This window comes from Phyllopteryx taeniolatus, chromosome 14 (assembly GCF_024500385.1).
Source record: "Phyllopteryx taeniolatus isolate TA_2022b chromosome 14, UOR_Ptae_1.2, whole genome shotgun sequence".
Lineage (NCBI taxonomy): Eukaryota > Metazoa > Chordata > Actinopteri > Syngnathiformes > Syngnathidae > Phyllopteryx > Phyllopteryx taeniolatus.
Genome location: NC_084515.1, coordinates 14853363 through 14877098, shown reverse-complemented (window position 1 = coordinate 14877098; position 23736 = coordinate 14853363). Strand labels below are relative to the sequence as shown.

The following is a 23736-nucleotide window of genomic DNA, read 5'->3' as shown; positions in this document are numbered from 1 at the left end:
AGTGGCGAATAATACTAATACCATAATTTCTCGTGTATAATGCACACCATGTATAATACGCACCCCCCTAAATTGACCTCAAAATTCTGGAAAACCCTTCTACCTATGTATAATGCATTTTTCACAATGCATGATTTTGCTTCTACCCACATGATCAAAACATGAAGTATCTGTATTTTGTTATGTTTTTTTTTTTTTTTCAAATAATTAAGCACTTGGTTTGAACACTTAATCCTATTTTTAATTTACTTGCTCTTATTTTGAAATTCACAGCCCTACTTTTATTTAGTAAATTAGAAAACACACAGTTGTGCTCATATGTTTGATTACCCTGGCAGAATTTGTAAGATGGGTACAATTCTTCAAAGAAAACATGGACCAGGCGAAACACATTGAATTTGATTTTAATGGGATTAAAATTAAACGGTCAAGCATTTCAGAAAAGAATTATCATTAAACATAACATAACCTTGAAGAAATTAATGATGGTTGTTGTTCAGTCATCAGTCATATTTAAAAAAAAAAGTCAAATTCTGCCAGGGTATGTAAACTTAGCACAAATGTACATATATGCAGTCCTGTCATATTGGAATGTAAGTGTAGGCTTCACCATTTTTATAACCAATAGGTGGCGGTGGCATTTTGGAATAAAAGTGTACAGCTTTTTCATAACCACAAGATGGCGGCATACATTTATAAAATATGAAAGTTTTTTTCATTTGCCCCGATACCTATGTATAGTGACTTTTGACAATTTTTTGGGGGGTAAAATTACGCATTATACACGCGGAATTACAGTACTTAAGCGTTGTTTGAGATATGAAAAAGAGTATTAATGTATCACTTAGTCAAAAATGTAGTAAAATGGCAAATGGGAAAGTAGTAATTGGTATTTTTGACAGGTTGCGAAGTGGTGACATACATGCCAATGCCAGCGAGTACCGGTATATACGTTGAGGAACATTGTCCTTAAACTGTTTGACAATTTTCTCACGCACTTGTTCACAAAGAGGTGAACTTCGCCCCATCTTTGCTTGTGAATGGCTGAGCAATTCAGGGAAGCTCCTTTTATACCTAATCATGGCACCCACCTGTTCCCAATTAGCCTGTTCACCTGTGGGATGTTCCAAAAAGGTGTTTGATGAGCATTCCTCAACTTTTTTGCCACCTGTCCCAGCTTTTTTGGAACGTGTTGCAGCCATAAAGTTCTAAGTTAATGATTATTTGCTAAAAACAATAGCTTATCAGTTTGAACATTAAATATCTAGTCTTTGTAGTTCATTCAATTAAATATAGGTTGAACATGATTTGCAAAACTGTTTTTATTTAGGTTTAACACAACGTCCCAACTTCATTGGAGTTGTAGATGCAATAGTTGAGAAAATAAACTTCTCTGGCCACTCTGTGGCAGGTTTGAAATGATTTAGTAAAGTATAGTAACTAAAAACAAGAGCAAATAATTTTTTTCAGTGATAGTTATTCATTTTGATAGTATGATCCCTTATTTACTTAAACAGTGGCCTCCCTTCAAATAGGAAACGAAGCTCCAATTTATGTAAGTCGACTTCAGGAAATAAATGTCTCCCCTCAAATAGACGTCTCCTTTTTTCCCCCATCAGGCTTTACTATGACAGACAGCAGCATGAGTTGCTGTAACACAGCAGGCATGGCATCTGTAAAGCTGACAATTCACTGTGATATTTACAGAGAAAGAGCAAAAATGGCTTTTAAACATTGCCTATAGAAATAATTAGGGATCAATTTATTTGTGGGGGTAAATGATAAAAGAAATAATTCTATTCAATATAACGACAAAAAAAATAAAATAAACCGGCGCCATGCCAATGTGTCTTGATAGCACACACCATAAATATGACATGGTATCTATAAATCTGACATTTACAGTGGGGTTTACAGATAACGGCGTTAGGGACTAGGAAAATAAAAGAACGATCTGACACATGCTTCTTTGTGGTTGAGTAAATACGTAAACTCTCCCAGACACTATATGAGGAAATACCGTACCGAATTTATGTCACTAGACGTTCTGGTACAATTTGGTAACATTGTTTGGGGTTCAGAGGATTAATCTTAACAAAACTATTCTGACATTACCTCAGTTTCGCTGTATTGCTTTTAGGGTTTTTGCGGAAGGACTGGTTGGGTCCGGGGCGAGTGGACATGGAGCGAGGCGAGGCTCTTGAAAACGTGCTCGGCGGGGTTTTGGGGATCTTCTTTCCAAGATGGCCAATCCACTTTTTCTGCTCATCTTGCGTCAGAGCAAGCAGGAGCATGTCCCGGGCTGAGGTCACGTCGTAGTTTACTGCGAAACCCCAAAATGTTTCAGTTTATTATGGACTCGCACAGGAAATGTTTGCGGAATGAAGACCCACAACTGTACCTTTGCAAGGAGCGATGACGTCCTCCTTCTTGTCCAGGTGGTCCTTGTGGCACTTCACGTGGCAGCGGCGGCACTCGAGCGCCGGCGGTGGCTTGAAGACGTGCCATAGGGGCTTGGAGCATGCCTCGCAGTTGGAGGGGAAATGGTACAGGGTAGGGATGAACTCGTGGCCTTTGTGCGGCAGGCAGTTCTTGTCCCCCTGAGGGACCGTCTCCATGTCGGCCTCCTTCCTGCATTCGCCCTCGTTGGCGTACAGGATCTGAAAGCGAGCCATAGTCACGTTTAGGGAATGAGATATTACATCATAAATATAAATAACAAAGAAAGTAATATGACAGTAAAATACAACAATTATAAAATAAATGTGTACTTTAGTAATGCATAAATAATTGTTAATAATATTCGCATAAAGGACCTGAAAGCCAAGGTCCATAGTCATTTTAAGGGATCCTAATTAATAAATGCCTAATTAAACAGTAACAAAATATGATTTTACATTTTATGCATACATTTATAAATAAATTAAAATGGTATTTTATATATAAAAAAAAAAAAAAACATTTATATAATACAATAGACCGTAAATGTGCTCTTGCTGGCATACAGAATCTGAAAGTGGACCATAGTCAGGGTAAGGCAAGGGTGGGATAACCTTTGGGATAACCTTTAAAACGACTCATGTGCTCCAGGTCATTTTTAGTGAGTGTATGAGGGGGGAAAAAAATGTGAATTTAAAAATTGGATTAATAAAGTGAGGCTATATTCAAACATTGTAGTTTTTACATTGCAAAGTCCCCCTTGCTAAAAAATATCAGTAAGGTTCTCATCAGACATTAGGCTGAAAAAAGGTTTTTCCTTACTCAAGACACGGGCCCCTCCTACCTGGAATATTCTTGGAATTTCTTCAGTCTCAGCTCGGTACACGTCTCCTTGTGTCACTGGTCTCACATGAAACAGTTTGCTGGACGGAAACAGCGAGCAATCAGAACTCCAAACGACTATAAACATTCTACGTACGTTTGGATGGCTACTTTCAAGTTGACTCACTCGATATCTAGTACCATGGAAGGGTTGGACTGCTCCTTATCTTGCTCGTCATTATAAAACAAAATCTTCTTGCTGCTCACCACAACATACTGTAACACAACATTGACCAGGAAATGAGACTGAGCCGGACGGGAACCTCTCTTGGGCGGCTGCGCGAGTACAAATACCTGCTTTTTCCATCCGTATCGCTTTATATTCGTGCGGTTAGGAATGGACAACCAGCCCTCCAGTCTGGATTCTGTAAAAGTAGCAGAGATGGGACAAAGTTACACACCAAAACGTGCGGATTAACAGGCAATGTTGAAGCAGGCCATGCAAAACTCAACTTGGGTGGAAGAAATGAAAAAAAGTTAATAAAGTGCCAGCTTTTCACCACTTAAGGAAGCAACTAGTGAGGAGTTAAGAGACTCCATGCAAGAGGACAATAGACACGTTAAGAAATATAGCATGTCAAATTACAAAAGCTACAGTGGCTGGTTTTGTCATCATGAGTACACAATTTGCCTTGACCGGCTTGATCACTCAAGCTGTGAATTACAAACCCTAACGGTGTGGAGGTGCATGCAGTTGAAACGGCGCGAGCGGAAGAGGAGACCAACAGGACTATGGCTGGATTTACAGTGAACGGTTCAAGTAACATCATTTAGATGTTTTGCTCTCAAGTGACACAATTGGGATATGCATCATGGCAAGGTAAATAAAATATGGTGTGTCCATCGTTAAAGAAGCAAAATAATTGCAGACATGTGAAAGTTACCCTCATTCAAATCAGTGGGGGAAAGAGTGAGCCCAGGCCAACTCAACGCTATGCATGAACATTTAATATTTATGTAGTATTGTTTACTTCCATGTTGTGGAAGTGTCTGCACATGCGAATTGATACAGATCTTCGGATGTGTGTGACTTGAAATGTACATGGAAATAGACAGTCAAAAGAAGTGAATCCAGGCAACATTAAATAGGAATTTGGCACTTGGACCTACAGTGTAAATCCAGCCGAAATGTGAGGTGCATTGTGTTTTTGTGAGAGAGCTCTTCCAGTCCAAGCAGCATTTCTGTTTGAGCATGCCAACAGAAAATAAAGTGTTAAGTGTTTGAAGAACATAGTGAATTTGATTTAAAAAAAATAAAATAAAAAATAAAATAAAAATGAAAACAAAATTAATATACATTAAGCCTTATGATCCAGGGGGCTCGATTTGAAAAAAATCAGGGTGACCATCACTTACAGGAACCATCCCACTTATTTTAGCCTACTCAGAAACTTTTTCTCCACACTTTTATCATCAGGATTCACTTAAAAGGTGTCTAAAGAGCACTAAAAAAGAAACCAACGAAAGAGCACCACAACAGAACAACAGCTGCAGCACGTACAGGCCAGGCAAAAGGGGGAGCTCGTCCGCTCGGTTACTCACAGAGGGAAAGGAATAGAAGTTACAAAGAGAGGAAGAGCGAGGACTAGACGTGAAGGGGAAATGGAGAGAGATGGATTTAACCACAGGCATCATTTCAAGGAAAACTGACACGGAATCTGTCGACGCTCATTATGCTGGTGGAAAAAATAACATACTGGAAAGTAGCAAGTACAGAAACTGTCACTTTTTATTGTCCAATCTAAACCCACTGTTCAATACAAAAATATATCTTTACATACAATATGCCTTATATATAGTGGAACTTGAGTGATTTCAGTAAATGGCGAGACTAGAGCTCAATGAGGAAGATAAACTTAATTTTGACTTTTTGTGTGATACCATCACAGAAGGGTAACAAGTGATAGCAAAGAAGAAAAGTGTGATGAAAACCTTGGACCGGGGGGGATGTCTTATCATGTTTGGCTGCTCAGTAAAAATGAGCAGATGCTAACTTAAACAGCATGTAGCTGAACACATAACTGCTAATGACAAGCATAGAAATGACCAGAGAATTATGTCCACTGGGCGTCTTCAAAAGGTGAGGTGGTTTTAGTTTTACTAAATTTGGAGATTTCAAATTCCATCCATCAATTTTCTATAGCCCCCAGTCCTCATTAGGGGTTTGCAGGTGAGCTGGAGCCTATCCCAGCTGACTTTTGGAGAGAGGCGGGATACACCCAGGACTGGTCAGCAGCCAATCATATCGACATATATATGGACAAACGACCATTCACACTCACATTCACGCCTGTGGACAATTTAGAGCGTTCAATTAACCTGTCGTGCCTGTTTTAGGCATAAGGGAGGATGCCGGAATACTCGGAGAAAACCCACTCAAGCACAGCGAGAATATGTAAAGTCCACATAGGAAGGCCAGAGCCAAGATTCAAACCCTGAACCTCAGAACAGTGAAGCAGAAAGGCTAGTCGCTAGCTCACCGTGCAACTTCAAATTCATTTTTGAAATTAAGGAAATGATTTTATTCATCATAAAACTGAAAATACTGGACTGTTTTAAGCAACGCTTTAGCACATTTAGCATAGGTAATCCTACCGTAAGCACAAAAGAATTTTTACAAGTAAGTAAAAGTAAAACCAAAAACCAACAAAGCGAACCCAAACTTTGAAGAGTACAGCTTTTGGCAACAAGTTCCTGTTTTAGCTCTATCACTGGCTTTACTGTTTCCTCATTTATTTATCATCACTGACACACTTGTGAAAGAGTAATGTCCACAAAAAGCCAGGTCAAATTCAAAGAACCACTGTCAAAAACCTAGCGCAGTTTTGAGCTACTCGACTTTTGTGGTTAGCAGTAGCAGACTCCAGGTGGCTTGTCGGAGCGCGTACTTACCGGCGATGTTGCTGTCCGTCTCATCAGTCAGCAAGCTGGTGATGCTGGAGTTGTCCATGCGCTGCTGCAGGTCGTTCAGCTTCTCGCGCAGCTGCTCGATGTCGCTCTCCTTGCTGTCCAGCTGCATCTGGAGCTCGTTACGATACGTGCACTCCTCGGCCAGTTGCTGTGGGGGAGAGTGACGGCGGACTTCTATAATACCGTTCTGTTATTGTCTTAAAAGCAATAATGCAAACAAATCATGAACTCACTGCCTGCATCTCGCTCAGCTCCTTCTGATACTTGATGGCCATGTGGTTGAACTTCTCCTTCTCCTGGTTGAGCTCCAGCTGCAGCTTGCGGTTCTCCTTCTCCTTCTTGCGTAGGTCAGCCGTGCTGCCCTTCTTCTTCTGGTCCAGCTTCATGTCCTTGCGGTTCATGATCTCTGCCAGCTTGTTTACCGCCTGATGGATTATGAGGCCAGAAAACAGGTAGGGAATTCCCAAATGATTGCATTTGGATTACCGTAATTTCTCGTGTGTAATGCGCATTTTTCTCCCCCAAAAATTGTCAAAAGTCAATACGGCGCATTATACATGGGTATAGGGGCAAATGGAAAAAACCTTCGCATTTTATAAATCTATGCCGCCATCTAGTGGTTATGGAAAAACTGTACACTTTCATTCCAAAATGCCACTGCCACCTAGTGGTTATAAAAAAGGTGTAGCCCACACTTTCATTCCAATATGACAGGGTATATGTACAGTTATGCTCATAAGTTTACATACAATGGCAGAATTTGTGAAATATTGTTTTTTTATGACTGATGACTGAACAACAACCATCATTACTTTCTTTGTTTTGTTTAATGATAATGTTTTTCTGAAATGCTTGACCGTTTAATTTGAATCCCATTAAAATAAAATTAAATGTGTTTCGCCTGGTCCTTCATGTTTTCTTTTAAGAATTGTAGCCAAATTCTGCCACGGTAATCAAGCATATGAGCACAACTGTGTGTTTTCTAATTTACTAAATAAAAGCAAGGCTGTTAAAAATAAGAGCATGTAAATTAAAAAAAGGATTACATGCTCAAGTGCTTAACTTCAGAATTCCTTGAATTTATTTATTATTATTATTATTATTTTTTACAAAATACAGATAATACTTCATGTTTTGATCATATGTGTAGAAGCAAAATTATGCATTGTAAAAATGCATTATACATAGGTAGAAGGGTTTCCCAGAATTTTGGTCAACATTGGGGGTGCGTATTACACATGGGTTGCGGATTATACACGACAAATTGTGGTAATCGGGTGTATATATACACACACACACACACACACACACACACACACACACACACACACACACACACACACACACACACACACACACACACACACACACACACTGACAACTGGGCCGAATTTGAGCATTGTCCCCACCCGATCAAACTCCCAATTCGGACGTCCCTGAAATTATCCTGAGTGATCATCCTGTGCTGTGGGGTGTGTTAAGAGTGACTTTTTTCCTCCCCGATCTTTTCAGAAAACCGTCCGGTACAACAACTGTAAAATATGAAACCTATTCAAAATTTATGATCACAAATCTTTGTGTGTGAGGTCAACACTGAATTCAGCTGCCCCACTTTAGGATCGACCTGAATCTACAGGATCACAAATAAGGGAGCAACAGGTTGCGTTGAGTGTTTGCATAAAAAAAATTGTTTAATATGTTAAAAATCAGTATGCGTGTACCCCGCATAAAAAAGATGCATGCTTACCTGGGTCTTTAGCGTGCGCTCTGTGTTGAGGACCTTCTCATAGTTGGCCTTGATTGAATTTGTAATCTCTTCCTTTTGAGCAGCATACTCTAATAAAAGTAAAGAAGGTGGTACGTGTATACATATTTGGAATTTGTCAGTATAGAACATTCGCGCCATTCGTGTTTTATAGCATAATAAATTAATACTGTTCAAATGGTTACAGTTGAACTTGTCTCTCATTTCTTGGAGAATTTATTGTTAGCAATTTGCGGTTTAATATTAAATGTCATAAAATCAGTTCCTGTTTACACAAAAGATAAGCACTTTTATGTTTTGCATTTTGTTCCCTTACTGTACCAAACGTGAACCAAAACGTGACCTTAAAACCAAGGTATGTACAGTTACAAGCCTACTAACAGGTTATCTGCAGGTTTAAACCAAATTACTTTAAAAACGACACTTTGTTTAAAATTTAAGCCTTTCATTTTCTATATGATGCCACTACAAGTGCAGTAAAAATATACTGTTCATGGTTTTGATATTTTATATAAAACAGCTATGAAACTAAAGATTATCTACACTAAAGTAAAAAATTGAGTCATTGTTTGTTCTTGTCAAACGGATGTGTACAGTTGGACAACAATGTGTGATTTTAAAGAGTGGATTGAAGGATTAAATATAATTAAGGAAAATTAAAGCCTTACATTTGAAAACTCAAATTTAACGGGGACATATAGAAAATGTGCTTTTTAATTGCTGGGATAAAGAGTTGAGTCGCTGGAGTGTCTACCCACACGAAGTGTGAAATTAAACAACAATATAAATAAATGTACATGGTTAAAGTAGCCAGCGATGGTTTTGCACATGCGCCATTCATTCGAGGTCTGGACATGAGAGGCCTGCTTTGGAGCTCAGAGATTCCAGAAGTCTCCAATGACACCACAAAAAGGCACTAGAATTGTTTTTAATCGCTTAAGAAAAAAAGAGAAAGTCACTTGAGGGTAATGATGCACCGAAATAAAAATCCTAGGCCAAAACTGAAAACCGAGAGTGAGGACTCGAAGGCCAAAAACCGAAACTGCGGAATAAATTATTATGTCAATTATTAGTAAAATTGCATTTATGGCTATAACTGTGTACTGACCTCACGAAAACCACAATTTGTTTCTGCTGTTTCTTGTTAAACTTTATCAAACCAAATGAAATCCACACTGCCAAACTTTACGATCCTTTCTTGTCAACCATGTCATCCGTTGAGGCTTGGGCTGTCTCCCGTCGATTTTTTTTCCTAGCGCTCTCCCACAGCTGCAGCAGTAGGTTACAAATATTAGCATCTGTGGCGTGCGGCTGCTAATGTGCTGTGTGTGGCAAACCAAACTTGGCATGGTTCTATTGAACGCCACGTTTGGTACAGCAACTCACATGATTATTGGTCAGAACATGGAAAGACCGTCGTAGCCACTAATAGCAAGACTGAGATGCCCACGGAGCACACCACCTCAATGGTGGACCCTCCGAGCTTGATCCAGAGAAGTGCACGCTGGCCGCAGTTTTTGCTTAGATCATTATATCGTTGCTCCACCTTTTTGTTTCGTATGAAAACCGAAAATGCACTTGACCAAATTTCGCCCGAAGATTTTCGGTGACTGAATAGTCGGTGCATCACTACTTAGGGATGTTTCAAAAGTCACCAAGTTGGCACAGAACTTCCGCCCAAAGCGGTGTGATTTCAACCAGAGTGTTACAAGTGGATGGTAAGTGTACTGTAGTTCATTATCTGTTGTGTATTTTGACTGAATAATGTCAGAGAGATTTATTAAAGACACATTGGAACTGTTTCAAATTGTACAAAGATTTATAACATATTTTCTTTAAGACTTAAGGACATGCGGTTTAAAAAATAGAATATAAGTACCTTCCTCCTGAGTGTGAATCCTCTCGCTCAACTCTGCCTTCTCTTTGGCGAGACTCTCCACATCTTTGGTCAGAGTTTTATAGGACTCCTCAAGCTGCAGAGAAATGAAATTATAAATAACATTTCCTGCAAAAGACAATGTAAAATAATATTGGGTTTTGCTTACTTGTGCAATAGTGGCCTCCTTATCCACGAGCTCCTGCTTGTGCCTGGTGACCGTCTTCTTGCTTTCTTGGCTGAGCTCAAAGTACTGCTCCTCCTGCAGCGCCCGCGCCAGCTGCTCCGACTCCGCCTTTGTCACAGTCAGATCCAGCTGGGCAGACAGGGACTCCCTTTGTGTGGGAAAGAAGCAATTAAATGTTATTATGAGGCATTTATGCACGGCGGAGGTAGTGACGACAGGGTATGGCGACGCGCTCTTACCTTTCACTACACAGCTCCTGCACCTTTTTATGAGCTTCTTGTACCTGCCTGTTCCTTTCTTCTATTTCCTCTTTGAGCTCTTTGACCTGAGTTTTGTAAAGCGTCTGGGGGGAAAGACAAAAATAAGTTTAGTCTGCATACTGTCTCCAGTGCCAGGAGGTCAGAGGGATATGATATTCACAGAAAAATACTGTTCAGCCTCGAGCTGGTCCTGAAGTTCCCTCATCTGTCCTTCATTGCCTCTGTATTGCCTGGTAAACACATCAAACAAATCATTTTCACCCACTTGTCCCCCATTGGAAGAAGAGCAAAGAAGAAGCAAAATATGGCTGTCATCACAGGCAGCTAAGGGATTAGCATTGAATAAATGGCAGTCAGATTAACGTCTAATCCCAGTAAACACTGTCGCAGATCAGCTTTGGCGCAGTTGCTGCACTATAAACCGGAATAATAGCACTTATTTGGAAATAGCAGCTTGACCTGCAAAGAGCATTACAGCGAGGGCACCAATATGAGAAAATAGGAATAGCAAATAAACTACAACATAGTCCATTGTGGCACCACAGTGGACATGTCGTTAGCCTCACAATTCTAGGATTGGCATCTCTGCTCTGGCCCTCCCAAGTGGAGTTCTCCTCGTGCTTGCGTTGGTTTTCTCCACCTTCCCCACACATTCCAAACACCAAAACAAACAATTCAGCGATGACTCTGAATTGTTCATAGGTGTGAATGTGAGTGTAAAGGCTTGTTTGTCTATATGTTCCCCGCAAATGGCTGGCGACCAGTCAAGGGTCTATCCCCATCTTTCACGCTAAACCAGCTAAAAGAGGGTCCAGCCAATCCTAATGTGAACAAGCTAGATGAATGCAGCATTATTACCTCCACCAAGGCATTCTATTCTACAGTGTGGCTTCCGGAGGACTCACTTTGTCAGCTGCGCCAGTTGAAACTCAAGTGAGCGTTTACTCTCCAGCGCCGTATTAATCTCCTGCTTGAGTTGCTTCTCCGAACACCGGAGCCGATCCACCTCCTGCATTCGGCTCTTCAGCTCGTTCTGTGCCAGTACGCGCTTGCTAGACTCCTGCTCCACCTGTATCCTCAGATTTTTCACCTGGAGCACCAAGAAGGTATGTGACTTTTAAAAAGGATGTTGTGACTCATTGAAAATGTGTCTGTGCGGAAAGCATTCAACTCACGTCATCCTCCAGCCTTTCCTTCTGCTTCATCAGCTGCTCCATCTTCTGCACCGACTGCTTGAGGTCAAATTCTAGCATGGAGCACTGCTTCTCAACCTCCACCACTCGGCTTTCCGCTCGCATCCTCGCACCGTTCTCCTCCGACATCTTCACTTGAACAGCTGTGGTGGAAGCACATTTACGTGATTACAAAAACAGACGGATGGTAGAGTACATCCTCTATAGTGGGGTAAACACATACCAATATTTGGGCCTATTTTGAACTTTTTTCTCTCTCTCTCTTCCGATCAAAGTTAACAAATGATGTTGGATGTCTCTAAAAGATTATCCTGAGCATCTATCCTGAGGTATGGGATGTTAAGAGTGAGTTTTCCTCCCCAATCTGCACTGAAAACAGTCGCAGTGACAATCGTAAATGTTAAGACAGCAATTATTTACACAAATCCTTGTGTGTGTGGTCAACACCGAGTTGGGCCAAGGCACAGACTCTGTTATTGTACCATGAAACGGAATGATATCCAATTATAAAGCGACCTGAATCGCGTGCTGTTGACGGACACAATTACAGGAGCAACTGGTGAGGTGAATGTATAACGTGTCTCACAAGTCATTTATCACAACAAAAATGACGAGGAGAGTTTTCAACCATAATTCCAGACAAGCTAACTAAGCCTAGCTTTAATTTCTTCTTCCACTCCTTAGTTGTTGGTCATCTCGTCTACACCACACAATAGTCATCCATCGCTATATTGCGATTCACTTGCTGTGGATTCAGTGCATTGTGGATTTATTTTTTGTAGTGTATTGCAGTTACTTACCTGCATATTTCTGAAACAGCTTTATTAACTATTTGATTTTAATGTGGCAGTAATGACTCATAAGTTTAATTGGGCTCTTATTCATAGCAGAAAAAGAAACCCTACAGAGTAATCTCAACTCATACATTTCGTAAGTCACCAAACTGCTTGAGGAAACAAAAGAACATGACTGGAGCGCCACCGTTTAAAACACAAGCAACAGTCAAGAGTTTTTTTTTTTTTTTTTTTTTTAAATGAATTCACAAATACCAACCTTAGCCCAACGCATAGCTAATGCACACACTCATAACAATATTGACAGGAAATAATGCAAGTAAAGAGCAACGTTTAACTTGATTTTCTACAACTACAGTACTTTAGTTAAAAACATCACTGCAATGAATTCAGGGTTCCCATAATGCTTTTCGCTGACTACATTGCCAGGACCATCAGTGAGGAATAGTGGCAATTCATTAGGCAGGAAATTGCCTGTTCACACCATGTCCACATGGCCTGATGCTCACATCACTCAAGCAGAGCACACCCACCTTTAATAGGCATTTGTTCGTGTAGCGTGTATGGATGGTGACCTCAAGTGGACAAAAAAATACCTGGACCTCTCTAAGATACACTATCACATAATGGCATTGAATTACATGTAAGAAACTTACAAATGTCGATACTAATATAACAAACAATTGGTCGCTACTTCGTAAGCACACGTTTCGATTTTTTCCTCGTCCTGTGTGGGTCTGTCATATTTTAAAAACCGGTTAAGATGTTAAAAATCAGTACGTGTGTAACCTGATAATGAGAACAGGAGGCTGCAACATACCGTTCATAGCGGCTGATTTGGCCTCCTCGATGGACTCGTATTTGTCAGTCAGTTGTGCCCGCGTCACCCGGTGCTCAGTCTGCTCCTGCTCCAGTCGCTGCTGCAGGGTCTTCAGTTTGTAGTTCAGGTCTATCTCCAGGTTGTTTTTATCCTGTGTGGGTTAAGGACACGTGACAATCAACTCGAGGAACTACAAAATCAACATAATTCTTCCATTTTTAGCTACTGTGTCCCAATACACTTAAGACAAATGCATACAATACAATCTCTGTTCATAGATGCTATCGTTCACACACATTTAATATGTTAACACCTGAGCCCATTATGAACTTGGTCGCTAGCCAAAACAGCACCTACTGAGAGGGACGTAAACAGTAAACTTATATAAATTAATGTGGGGACTCTTGCACGTTGTGAACGAGTTCCCTGCACAGTATTAAAGATGATCTTATGTCAGGTGGAGACGGGGACATCTTTGATGATTAACGCTCCCGTAGATTTGATCAATCCACAATGTTGTGTAATAATGGCCCCAATTACTCACGTAATACAAATAAACCTCTCCCTTAAATAGACACCGCGCCTTTCCCTTCAGGACAAAAAAAGAAACAGACAGTAACTGTAGTCGTTTCAGCTCAGAGGCACTACTGTTCACACATTGCTAACCGAATCAGCATCATCTATGGAGCTGAATTAAAGTGTGGAGTCTGGGCATTTGGCAAAACAGATCCGCTGTACAGTATTAAAGATGTTCTGTGTAGACAGCATTTTTAATTATGTTTAGCCTCACAGAATCGCTCCACAATGTGCTAATGTACGTCCATGTATATGTTCCGGGAAGTTACAGGACTTCTTTTGTTTCCTATTTGCCGTAATAGCCCCCTTTTTTTGTTAAAAAAAAAAAAAAAAAAAAAAAGGCTACAGCATATTGTGCTAGTGTACCTTTTCCAAGTTATTGCTTCTTTCCTGGGCCTGTTTGCGTTCACTCTCCACTTTGGAGACGCTGAGCTTCAAGTTTTTGTTGTCCTCCTGCAGCCCCAACAACCTCGCTACGAGGGAAATAAAACAAGACAAGTTACTGTGAGTTTGGAAGCATGTGCGTAGTAAGAATTGGAAGCTTCATCGGCTCACCTTGCAGCTCACGGATTTCCTCCGAATCTTGGCTGTAGTTCCTCCTTTCCGAGTCCAAGGTGCTCTGGAGCAGCAGGAGTTCCTTCTCCAGCTGGGCCTTTTCGCCGTCGGCGGCGCGGCTCCGCTCTTGCAGCTCGCGGTTCAAGCTCTCCAGTTGGCTCATGGACTTGGCCACCTCTGTGTGGTTCTTCCGCAGCCTCGCCGCCGTGTCCGACTCAGCACGCAGGAGGTCGTTGGCCTCCTCCAGCTAGGACCACAGCGAACAACAAAATTTAATAGTTTTTATTTTTTTATTTTTATATATACACATATATATATATATATATATATATATATATTTTTTATTTTTATTTTATTTATTTCCATATCGCTTGAGCACACACATTTACTTTATTTCCGCGAATAGTGCCAAGTGTACACAACTGTGTAGTTACACAACTGCAGATGGAAGGAAGCTATTATTTTTACAAACATATTTTTGTATATTAAACACTACTGGTATATTACAATTTTTCTAGTGAAACTGGATTTTAATATGGGGAAATGCAGCAAAGCGACAACAAACGAGGCAGATCGGTGGGAACAAGTAAGTCGCTCAGTCCCCAAAACATAAACATGGATGCACACAACATTGTGGAGCGATTACATGTCCAGAGTCTACCGCAACACTACTCTTCTTTAAAGACGCTCTCTCTACGTACAGTATTGTAAAAATTATCTTTAATACTGTGCACAGAACTCGTTTACAATCTGAGGTAAGAACTTTAATTCTTACGTGTCTTGGTAACGTGCTCAGAAGTTAACCCTTTCACATCCTTACATGAATGATAGTGTTACTGCACAACAAACTCACTTATACTGTAATGTGCTGAAACGCCATCCTTTATTTCATCTGACTGAGAGACTTTACCTACTTCGGGGTAGCTGTTTTGGCTAGCAATAGAGTTCAGATCGGTGCAAATGTTCATGTCTCAACGATAGCGGTTTATCTATGAACTGAGGTATAACAGTAACTTTTTAAACAGGTTTTTAAATCATCTATTGAAGTAGGGACTATTTTTTGAGGAAATACGGTATGTTCACTGAAGGATGCAGGACATTGATGGTGCCTTACCTGACTCTGCAGCTGGGCAATCTTGTCATTCGAGGCCTGCGAGTTCTGGCTGATCTTCCTCATCTCTTCAAGTTGCTCCTTCAGAGTCGAAACTACAAGGAATACGATACGTCATGGGAAATCCCAAGATTTTACCTACAGAACCAACGCTCCACAGCACTACTTTTTTGGGGGGGGGTCCTCACCCTCATTCTCCAAATTGCGTCGCTTCTCAGCCTCTTGGTCAGCTTTTCTTTGGTATTCAGTAAATCTGTGCTGTAGCATGATCTTGTCCTTTTCCAGCAGGGACATGCTCGCCTCTACGCTCTTCCTCAAGTTGGCCTGCAGAAAACAAACGCGCGGTTACGACGCACAGGACAAATTCCATAAAATTGCAAGTCTTGTTGATAAAATGCATGTGAAGAGACAAAATAGCAGGATTTAACCTCCTCATCCAGCTCTTTTATGATCTTTTCAATTTTGGTGTTTGAGGTCCTAAGGGAGGGAGAGCAAAATTCATCATCAAATCCATCAGAAAAATGTACTTGTATTAAAATATATCACTTGAGACGAAACAGTATAAAAATGTCATTATATTTATCATGACCAAAATTATCACCTCGTTAAAGAAATGTAAACAAGAAAAATTGTTTTAAAAGGTTTTATTTTGAATACCAAAAAAACTAAATTTAGCAATCCTAGGTACTTTTTGACAGAAAATGGATTGTATCCATTTTCTATACCGCTTATCCTAACTATAATCGCGGGTGAACAACAAAATTCAATCAAAAAATTTTATTTTCCATCAGACTACTACTAAAACACGAGTACAATTATATATTATTACATATTATACAATTTCAAGCCGATTTGATTTAAGCAGTCATGATTCACTAGTAGCTTTTAAACTACACCCCTTGTGTCAGTTTATAAGGCAGAGCGCTAATACAGTGGTACTTTGACTTACAAGTTGAATTCGTTCTGTGACCAAGCTCATAAATTTACTCATATTTCAAATAAATTTTCCAAATGAATTGAAATGCCATTAATCTGCTCCAAAACACATTTTTTGTTGTTTTCAATGAAGAACAAAAAGCAATGCATTGTAAAATACAAACACATAAACCATAAGACAATGTAAAGAAATACACTTTTTATAACTTGTAATTACTGTATGTACTGTAGTATTTGTGTGTTGACGTCTTTAAGGGGCGTGGCCTAGGGAGTGATGTCAGGAGCTGGAGTCAGTCGGGTTGGCCGTTAACCATGCGGTTAGTTCAGTGTGAGCATGTGTTTGGGAGGCTCTCCCGTTTTTTCCCCCTCCACTTCAATCGAGCGGCGCATATCTGAAGCTTGCTCGTAACATTATGAATCAAATATTATATCAATAAACCAAGTGACTGCTTGTAATTCAAAAAACATGTAACTTGGGGCACTCGTAAGTCAAGGTTCAAGACGAGAAACATTATGATTTACCTGCATTTCTGCTCCAACTCATCCTTCAACTGCATCTCGCTGTGGAGCTGCTCCTCCAGCTGGTAGACTCTTTTCTGCAGGTTCTCCAACTAAACGGATAAATACACGTCATAGAATGTTTTACTTGGAGTACGGAAGAAGTCACAAGCATATATGCGCAACTCACAAGCGTACATGCGCAACTCACATGACTTTTGTCCTCCTTTGTCGAGCTGCTACGTTTGTCGCTTGTCTTCGAGGCAGAAGTGGAGCTGCGCAAAGGACTGCAAAGCAAAAACACATTGCAGAAGGTGCTAGTGCTTGTTCTGGGTTTTTGTTCTTTTTAACTCATGTAAAGCGGGGAGCGTCTGGGAGACTTACTGCTGATTGCTGTAATAAGTGAAGCCCACGAAAGGCAGCTGGTTGCCCACGAAGGCCTTTGGTATTGGAAAAGTTTCTTCCTCACCCCGGTCCTCTTCAATGTCATCAAAGTTACTGGTGTCAACATCACTGCTCAGCTCGGGCACCACTGGGGCAGCCGCTGAAGAGACAGAAGATTCAGGACTTTTTGTTGTTGTTGGCTTTTTTCTAAAATAGGCTCAGTAGGGTACCAGAACATGTTCACAGATCATTTGGTATGGTAGAGAGGTGTACAGAGTTCCCAAATGGGATATATTAGGACATGAAGTCTAACTGCCTCGTTCTCTGGTCACACATCTACTTAGTAAAAAAAAAAAAATAATAAATAAATACAATTCAGCTAAGCTTCTGGCCAGCAGAAGTCATGGCACCTTACAGCAGCAATTAAACAGCCTCTCCCAGGCTCTTGACGTGGAACCAAAGTAATAACAAATGCCATGATCTGTGTTTTTATAAAATAATAGTTTTAACTGTTACTGTTGCATTTGTCTGCACCATTAATTTCTTAAAAACAAAACAATTGAAGGATGTTGTACTTCCCTATAAAGAAAATATTTAAGAAGTTATATATTCCATTTATTTATTTTGATTCTTTTGAGAATCTTTAATTTATTGGAGAATGTATTGTTTGCAGTTTCATTTTTTTTTAAAAGAATCTGTTCCACAGCACTTTTACGTTTTTAATTTTGTTCGCTTACTGTAACCAATGTGAACTGAACAGTGACCTTCAAATCAAGATGCGTGATTTTTGGCCTAATGTTATACACCAAAAGCTCAAACACAACAATTGTTTCGTTTTAATTATGTACGCTGCATGTTTTGACCTGGGTCACAAATTTAGTTAAAAAAAAAAAAATCCTCTTTGAAACGAAGCAAAGCCGCCAGCTAGTGGAGCCAGTCAGCCTTTCGGAAACGCTGCACCAAAGTGCTGACATTAGCTGAGTCAAGAATTAAATATAAACCCGGTTCAGCGCAGAGTACAGCTGCGGGATTTGCCGCGGTCCTAATCTCCTCCTGCTCTGGTGTCAGTGCCCCGAGCATTAATGTTGTGTCTGCCCTTTGTTGGCCTCGACACTGTCAATGACCAGTCTTAGGATCTACCGTATGTTACATGGTAATGTTGATGCTTACTGTCTCTGATGTTCTCCCACGTCCACTGATCATTCTTGAAGAAGGGGTGCCTCTTGATCTCATCCACACCATTCCGGCCTAGGCGGACCTCCCTGTTGGTGGGAGGGGAAAGACAAGACAAAGGCAAGATTTACACAGTATGGTTCAAGTCATACAATTCAGATTGTTTTCCCCTTTCAGTGACCCAATTGGTAAACATCATGACATTGTGAATAAGCAACAAATGCATAAAATCAGATAACCAAACGTCAAAAAGGGTGCCCATCACTAAATAAGCAAAAATATTTCGACAGCATGCAAGACGTGAGATTACAATCCTCATTTAAATAAATTTGAGGGAAAAGTCCTGTTCTTGGGTGCACCGCAGTGGTACCTGTCAGTCAGGAAGGCACAGATGAGGTTCTTGGCGTCATTGGAGATGTCGTTGTCGTCAGGGAAGGTAAGTGCGTTCTTGTGGTTCATGATTTTGCTGTAGGTGCCGACCAATGAGTCTGCATAAAACGGCGTGTCACCTGAAAAAAAAATGAAGTACATTGGTCATTTACGATAAACAGTGCATTCATATTACTAAGCGACATTATGGTATAGATCACAGTAACTCACCAACTAGCATTTCGTACAGAAACACTCCAACCGACCACCAGTCGCACTCCCGGCCATAATAGCCATCTCCTCCTTGGGATTTCAGTACCTCGGGCGAAATGTAGTCTGGCGTTCCCACCGCTGTGTCGCATCGTACCATACCATCCTAAAAGAGTAAGCGGCACATTTTTAACACCTTTATTTTTGTTGCCTAAATCAATTATTATTTCAGATTCAGAAGGACACTGAATTTAATACCTTGTTCATTTTCATGCAGGTTCCAAAATCTGCCAGCTTTAAGTGGCCCGCTTTGTCCAGCAACATGTTGTCAGGCTTCACATCCCTGCAAAGGAAAAGTGTATTTAAAGGGTCTACATTATGGGAAAATGGGATTTTGGGTAAACATATAGTTAAGGTCTCTGGAGCGGTTGCCCACCATGTGAGTCACAAGGGTATTTGTGTTTGGCAAAGTGTCCACTGCATGCGCCTCATACGCTGATGCACACACTAATTGATTAATTGTAATTTGACAGTTTGGTGTTGAAGTGCTGCATCCAAGAGTGAAAATATAATCTATGGTTTCACCGTCCTCATGGGGACTTGAATGTGCTTCGCTCAACAAACAGTCATCCCCTAGATCATCATGGTAATAAAAGCTGTTCTCGCATTGATCACCACGCAGTAGATGGAGATCAAACAGTGGCTCCTTTGGCAAAATTTCTGTGATGGTTTACAAATTAAGCCACATTTTATTACGTCAAAACCATAGCAAAAGCATGATTATCATTGCAAAAGTTAATTTCACTTTGTGGCCCCACAAAGCCCACAACAATACACCCTTGACTATATATTGTAGTACTTGCAAATTTGCCAATATTTTTTGGACCTATCCTCCTATATTTGTGCTATTCGTTATTCACGGTCGGTATTGATACATATCCCCCACAAATAGCAAGGAATGACTGTACACCTTTTAAAAAGCATAACATTTGAATGACCCTTTTTTAACTCAACTGTAGCTGGGCGAGATGGTTATATGAGGTCTTTATTTGTTGTTGTTTGTTATTCGAATTTAATAAAAACAAAAAGGCTTTTTATGGACAGATGCTGAAAAATGGCAAGAACCTAGGCAGACTGGACTAAATGAGAGGCGTAGCTGCCTGTCACAAACATGGACGCGCACAACACTGTAAAGCGATCACAAGTCAAGAGTTTACATAAACGTAAAATGTTGGTACATACGCTGTGCCAAGATAACGGAAGATCGTCATTAATACTAATTTACAACATGAGGTAAGACACTCCAACTTGAATTCATACGCGTCTTGGCAGCGGCTGCCGTTTTGGGTAACAGAGGAGTTCAAATAGGCTTATAAGTTAATTCTTGTATGAACGATAGCATTCATGAAATGAGATAATTACGGTTACTACCAATTCTTTAATGGGAGGTGTCTACGGCAACTATTTGAGTAGATAGAGCAGCTTCTATTGTTGATGGAAAATGAAGATGAAGAGATATCGATACCTGTGAATGAAGCCCATGGCGTGGATACCATCCAGCGCCAGCACCACTTCAGCTGTGTAAAAGCGAGCCCACTTCTCCGGAACGTCGTAATTGCTCATCAAGTTGACCAAGTCACCGCCAGGCATGTATTCCATCACCATGTAGAGGTAGCGGTCATCTTGGAATGCAAAGAAAAGCTGTGGGGTGGAAGAAAGACATATGAGAGAAGACATATTTTAGCCATAAATAGTTGATATTTGGCAGTTGGGACCTACCTGCACCACCCAGGAGCTGTTGGCAAAAGCCATGATGTCCCTCTCCTCCCAAAAGAAAGCAGAGTCCGACCTTTTGATCATCTCAAACTTGCTCAGCAGCTTCATGGCGTAGACTTTGCACGTGGCTTTGTGCCTCACCTGGTGTAGATAGAAGGGGTGATGTTTGAAATCACTTAAAAAAACTGACACTTTGGCACAATGTCACATTATCCTTCAGTGGAACCTCCAAAATCGAACACGATGCGTCAGAAGAGTTTAAAAAAAATTTGTTTTACTGGGCACCAAAATTCCATTTTATTATTATTAGTACTAAACTTTCACCTTTTTAACCAATTCAAACCTTAAAATGTTCGGCTAATTAAGAACATCACATTCCACTAATTTCCACTTTCCCCATAACTCCACATTTACTATAAGAGAAAAAAAATCAAATGGAGACATTTTAAAAATTCACCTCAAATTCATAATTTTTCAACCAACTTTAAGCACTACAAAAATGAAAACAAATCCTAATTTTTAAAGTAATTCCACATTTTCCATAAGAACATTCCAAAATAATGGATAAATATAATTGATCACAAATTCTCCATTTCTCATTCGATTGAAATGTTCTACATAGGAAAGAAATCGCACTTTTGAAAGAATTTCCGATTTTCCATGAGACAAAAAAATTAAATGGTGGATATTTTCTAAATTCACTTTTATTCTATAATTTACCTTTTTTCTCGCACTCTTAATTTCCTAAATTTCAATTAATTCAACAACTTTACAATTAAGGTTAAGCGTACAGAAATTCCGATTTGTACTTTGTTGTGGAATCGATATTTGATCAATTCTCTCGCTCATATTATACAATATGAGCAGCCAGACCCTTTCCTGTGTCGCAAAGGTTCCATTTGCTCGTTAACATCATACATTTCCTCTCACTGATGCCCTTTAGCAGTGGCATTATAGTTTTGAGGTTTTCGCCCTAAAAATGTCCAGAAAATTTCGGCTGAGTGCCAAAATGTAGCATGCAGATTCTCTGAGGTTCCACCCTGTAGAACAAGAGTGTAGACTTACCAGCTGCACCTCCCCGAATGCACCTCTCCCAATGACTTTGACCACTTCATAGTCTTCCGCTTTCATCCGCAGGTCACGAATTTTACTAATGGTATCTTTATCTGTGGGAGAAAACAAAACAAGAATAGAATAGAATAATAATTTCACTACGTGTATCTGTACAATGTCTGTAATAGTACAATAGATGACCTGTGAAAGGCAGCTAACTGTTAGCTTTTCTGGTAACTACATTGAGGTTGTAAACTCTTCTCCTCGCAATTTCTATTGCGGTTAATGGAAATTTGTTTCAGGCAACACTGTGAGCTTCAGCGAGCTTCCCAATTGGCTAACGTTCCGTTTCACGTCACAATCAAGGAGTCCGTGGCTTGGCCCAACTCTGTGTTGACCATTTGCCATCTTAAATATTACACATTTACAGTCATCGGCGCGACTGTTTTGAGAGCCACAGGAAGAGCAGAGCGTTCACGATAATCTTTTTTATAGACATCAGAGAATCAGAACTTTGTTGACTTTGATTTGAAAGGTGGGGAAATGCTCAAATTTGGCCCAATTGTCGATCTGCGTGTTCTCCACTACCAAAGAATAATAACCGCTTTTGGGTCTGGTATTAATGGGAGTTGGCAACGTATCTAAATTACACACACATAAAAGTCTGGACGATTGCACAAAAATATTTTGAATGACTCATTTCCCACCATTGGTGAAATCCCAGGAGGTGTCGCAGGAATTATGTTCAGAATGTGTGACAGGAAATACATTTAACTGTACAGAATAGAGCAATGAAGTTAATGTGATCAGTGTGGAAAGAACGGGAGGGGAATTAATAGAAGACAGCCCCCAAGGCAACACAAGATACACCAGTCCATTAGTCCATATCCGTCAATAATGTGGCTACACTAACACTACACTCCGCTGCATACAAAACGGTGCTGGTGCAAAAAGAATTGAAGAGATGACTAATGGCAGTTCTTGCCTAAGGGTTCGGAGAAACTTGGGTTGAAAATCAAATAGGAAAGATCCAATTGCTCTCAGCCTAATCAAATGCTTAAAGGCCACAGAGAGGCCATGTAATGGCGTTCGCAATGGAGCAACTATGAGTGTTTTTTCCTGTATTTTTTTAGGCATACATGGTGAAGTTTTTATGCTGGATTTTCCACAAATACTACCGATAGGCTAGAAAGGCCCTATGGTTATGGGTTATAGTGCCACCTATAGCTTCGGAATGCACTTTAACACTTTAACACTTTTGAATGTATTAGCATTCTACGCACAAAAGAAGCAACACATATATGATCTGGGCAGGGGGAGTAGGAGCCATGTCAGCGGAGTGGCAATACTTCAAGGCAAAACATTTTAATTTAATTTGAATTTTTAAAAGTTTTATATTTTAATGAAACTTATGCCATGTTCAAAAAAAGTTCAATTAGTAAGTAGTACCCCAACTCTATCTGAAAAAAACTTCAATTCAACTTCCAAATTTTAAAACATTGTCTATTGTAATAAATGTTGAGCTATTGCAAAATCATTTTTTTAACAAACTAACTTGTAACTTGAGCAATACCTGATGAAACAATTATCAATTTGTTGCGTGCATGTAATAATATGATGAGTCAATCAAACATTTATGGTTTCACAGACATAACGGCTCTTTGAGTACGGCTCACTGTAACTACGTGGCCCGTGACAAAAACTAGTTTGACACGCCTGGAACTGGTGACCTTTTTTCTCCAAAAAAATTGCGTGAATTCTAGTAATTAAAAACCGTTTTTTTTGCCCAAAATACAACCATTTTCATAAAATTACTATTTTTCTTGTAATATTGCAAATTGCTCCCCTCATAATTTACCCCCTCATTGAGGTGCACCATGATTCGTCCGTCTTCCACAGTATACAGTACTGTTTGCTGTAAAAATCCACTTTAAAAAAAAAAAAAAAAAAAAAAAAAAGTTGCCTCTAT

At 40.0% G+C, this 23736-nt stretch overlaps 1 protein-coding gene across 2 annotated transcripts in view; it reads right to left on the bottom strand.

The window, feature by feature from the left end:
- The window catches only part of rock1 (Rho-associated, coiled-coil containing protein kinase 1), a 49653-nt gene that overhangs the window by 4040 nt on the left and 21877 nt on the right, over window positions 1-23736 (bottom strand). For both annotated transcript variants that reach the window (XM_061796448.1, XM_061796449.1), the window contains exons 3-32: window positions 21780-21880; window positions 20718-20855; window positions 20464-20639; window positions 19197-19281; window positions 18960-19104; window positions 18730-18868; window positions 18357-18448; window positions 17187-17346; window positions 17014-17089; window positions 16827-16915; window positions 15797-15845; window positions 15557-15692; window positions 15372-15463; window positions 14258-14504; window positions 14069-14175; window positions 13127-13277; window positions 11495-11655; window positions 11225-11409; window positions 10480-10549; window positions 10299-10402; window positions 10042-10207; window positions 9876-9969; window positions 7979-8067; window positions 6465-6656; window positions 6214-6379; window positions 3616-3686; window positions 3449-3537; window positions 3284-3362; window positions 2402-2660; window positions 2116-2323 (exon numbers count right to left, since the gene is read on the bottom strand). In XM_061796448.1, coding sequence (XP_061652432.1) covers window positions 2116-2323; window positions 2402-2660; window positions 3284-3362; window positions 3449-3537; window positions 3616-3686; window positions 6214-6379; window positions 6465-6656; window positions 7979-8067; window positions 9876-9969; window positions 10042-10207; window positions 10299-10402; window positions 10480-10549; window positions 11225-11409; window positions 11495-11655; window positions 13127-13277; window positions 14069-14175; window positions 14258-14504; window positions 15372-15463; window positions 15557-15692; window positions 15797-15845; window positions 16827-16915; window positions 17014-17089; window positions 17187-17346; window positions 18357-18448; window positions 18730-18868; window positions 18960-19104; window positions 19197-19281; window positions 20464-20639; window positions 20718-20855; window positions 21780-21880 — 3916 coding nt within the window. The remainder of the gene's footprint in view (window positions 1-2115; window positions 2324-2401; window positions 2661-3283; window positions 3363-3448; window positions 3538-3615; window positions 3687-6213; window positions 6380-6464; window positions 6657-7978; window positions 8068-9875; window positions 9970-10041; window positions 10208-10298; window positions 10403-10479; window positions 10550-11224; window positions 11410-11494; window positions 11656-13126; window positions 13278-14068; window positions 14176-14257; window positions 14505-15371; window positions 15464-15556; window positions 15693-15796; window positions 15846-16826; window positions 16916-17013; window positions 17090-17186; window positions 17347-18356; window positions 18449-18729; window positions 18869-18959; window positions 19105-19196; window positions 19282-20463; window positions 20640-20717; window positions 20856-21779; window positions 21881-23736) is intronic.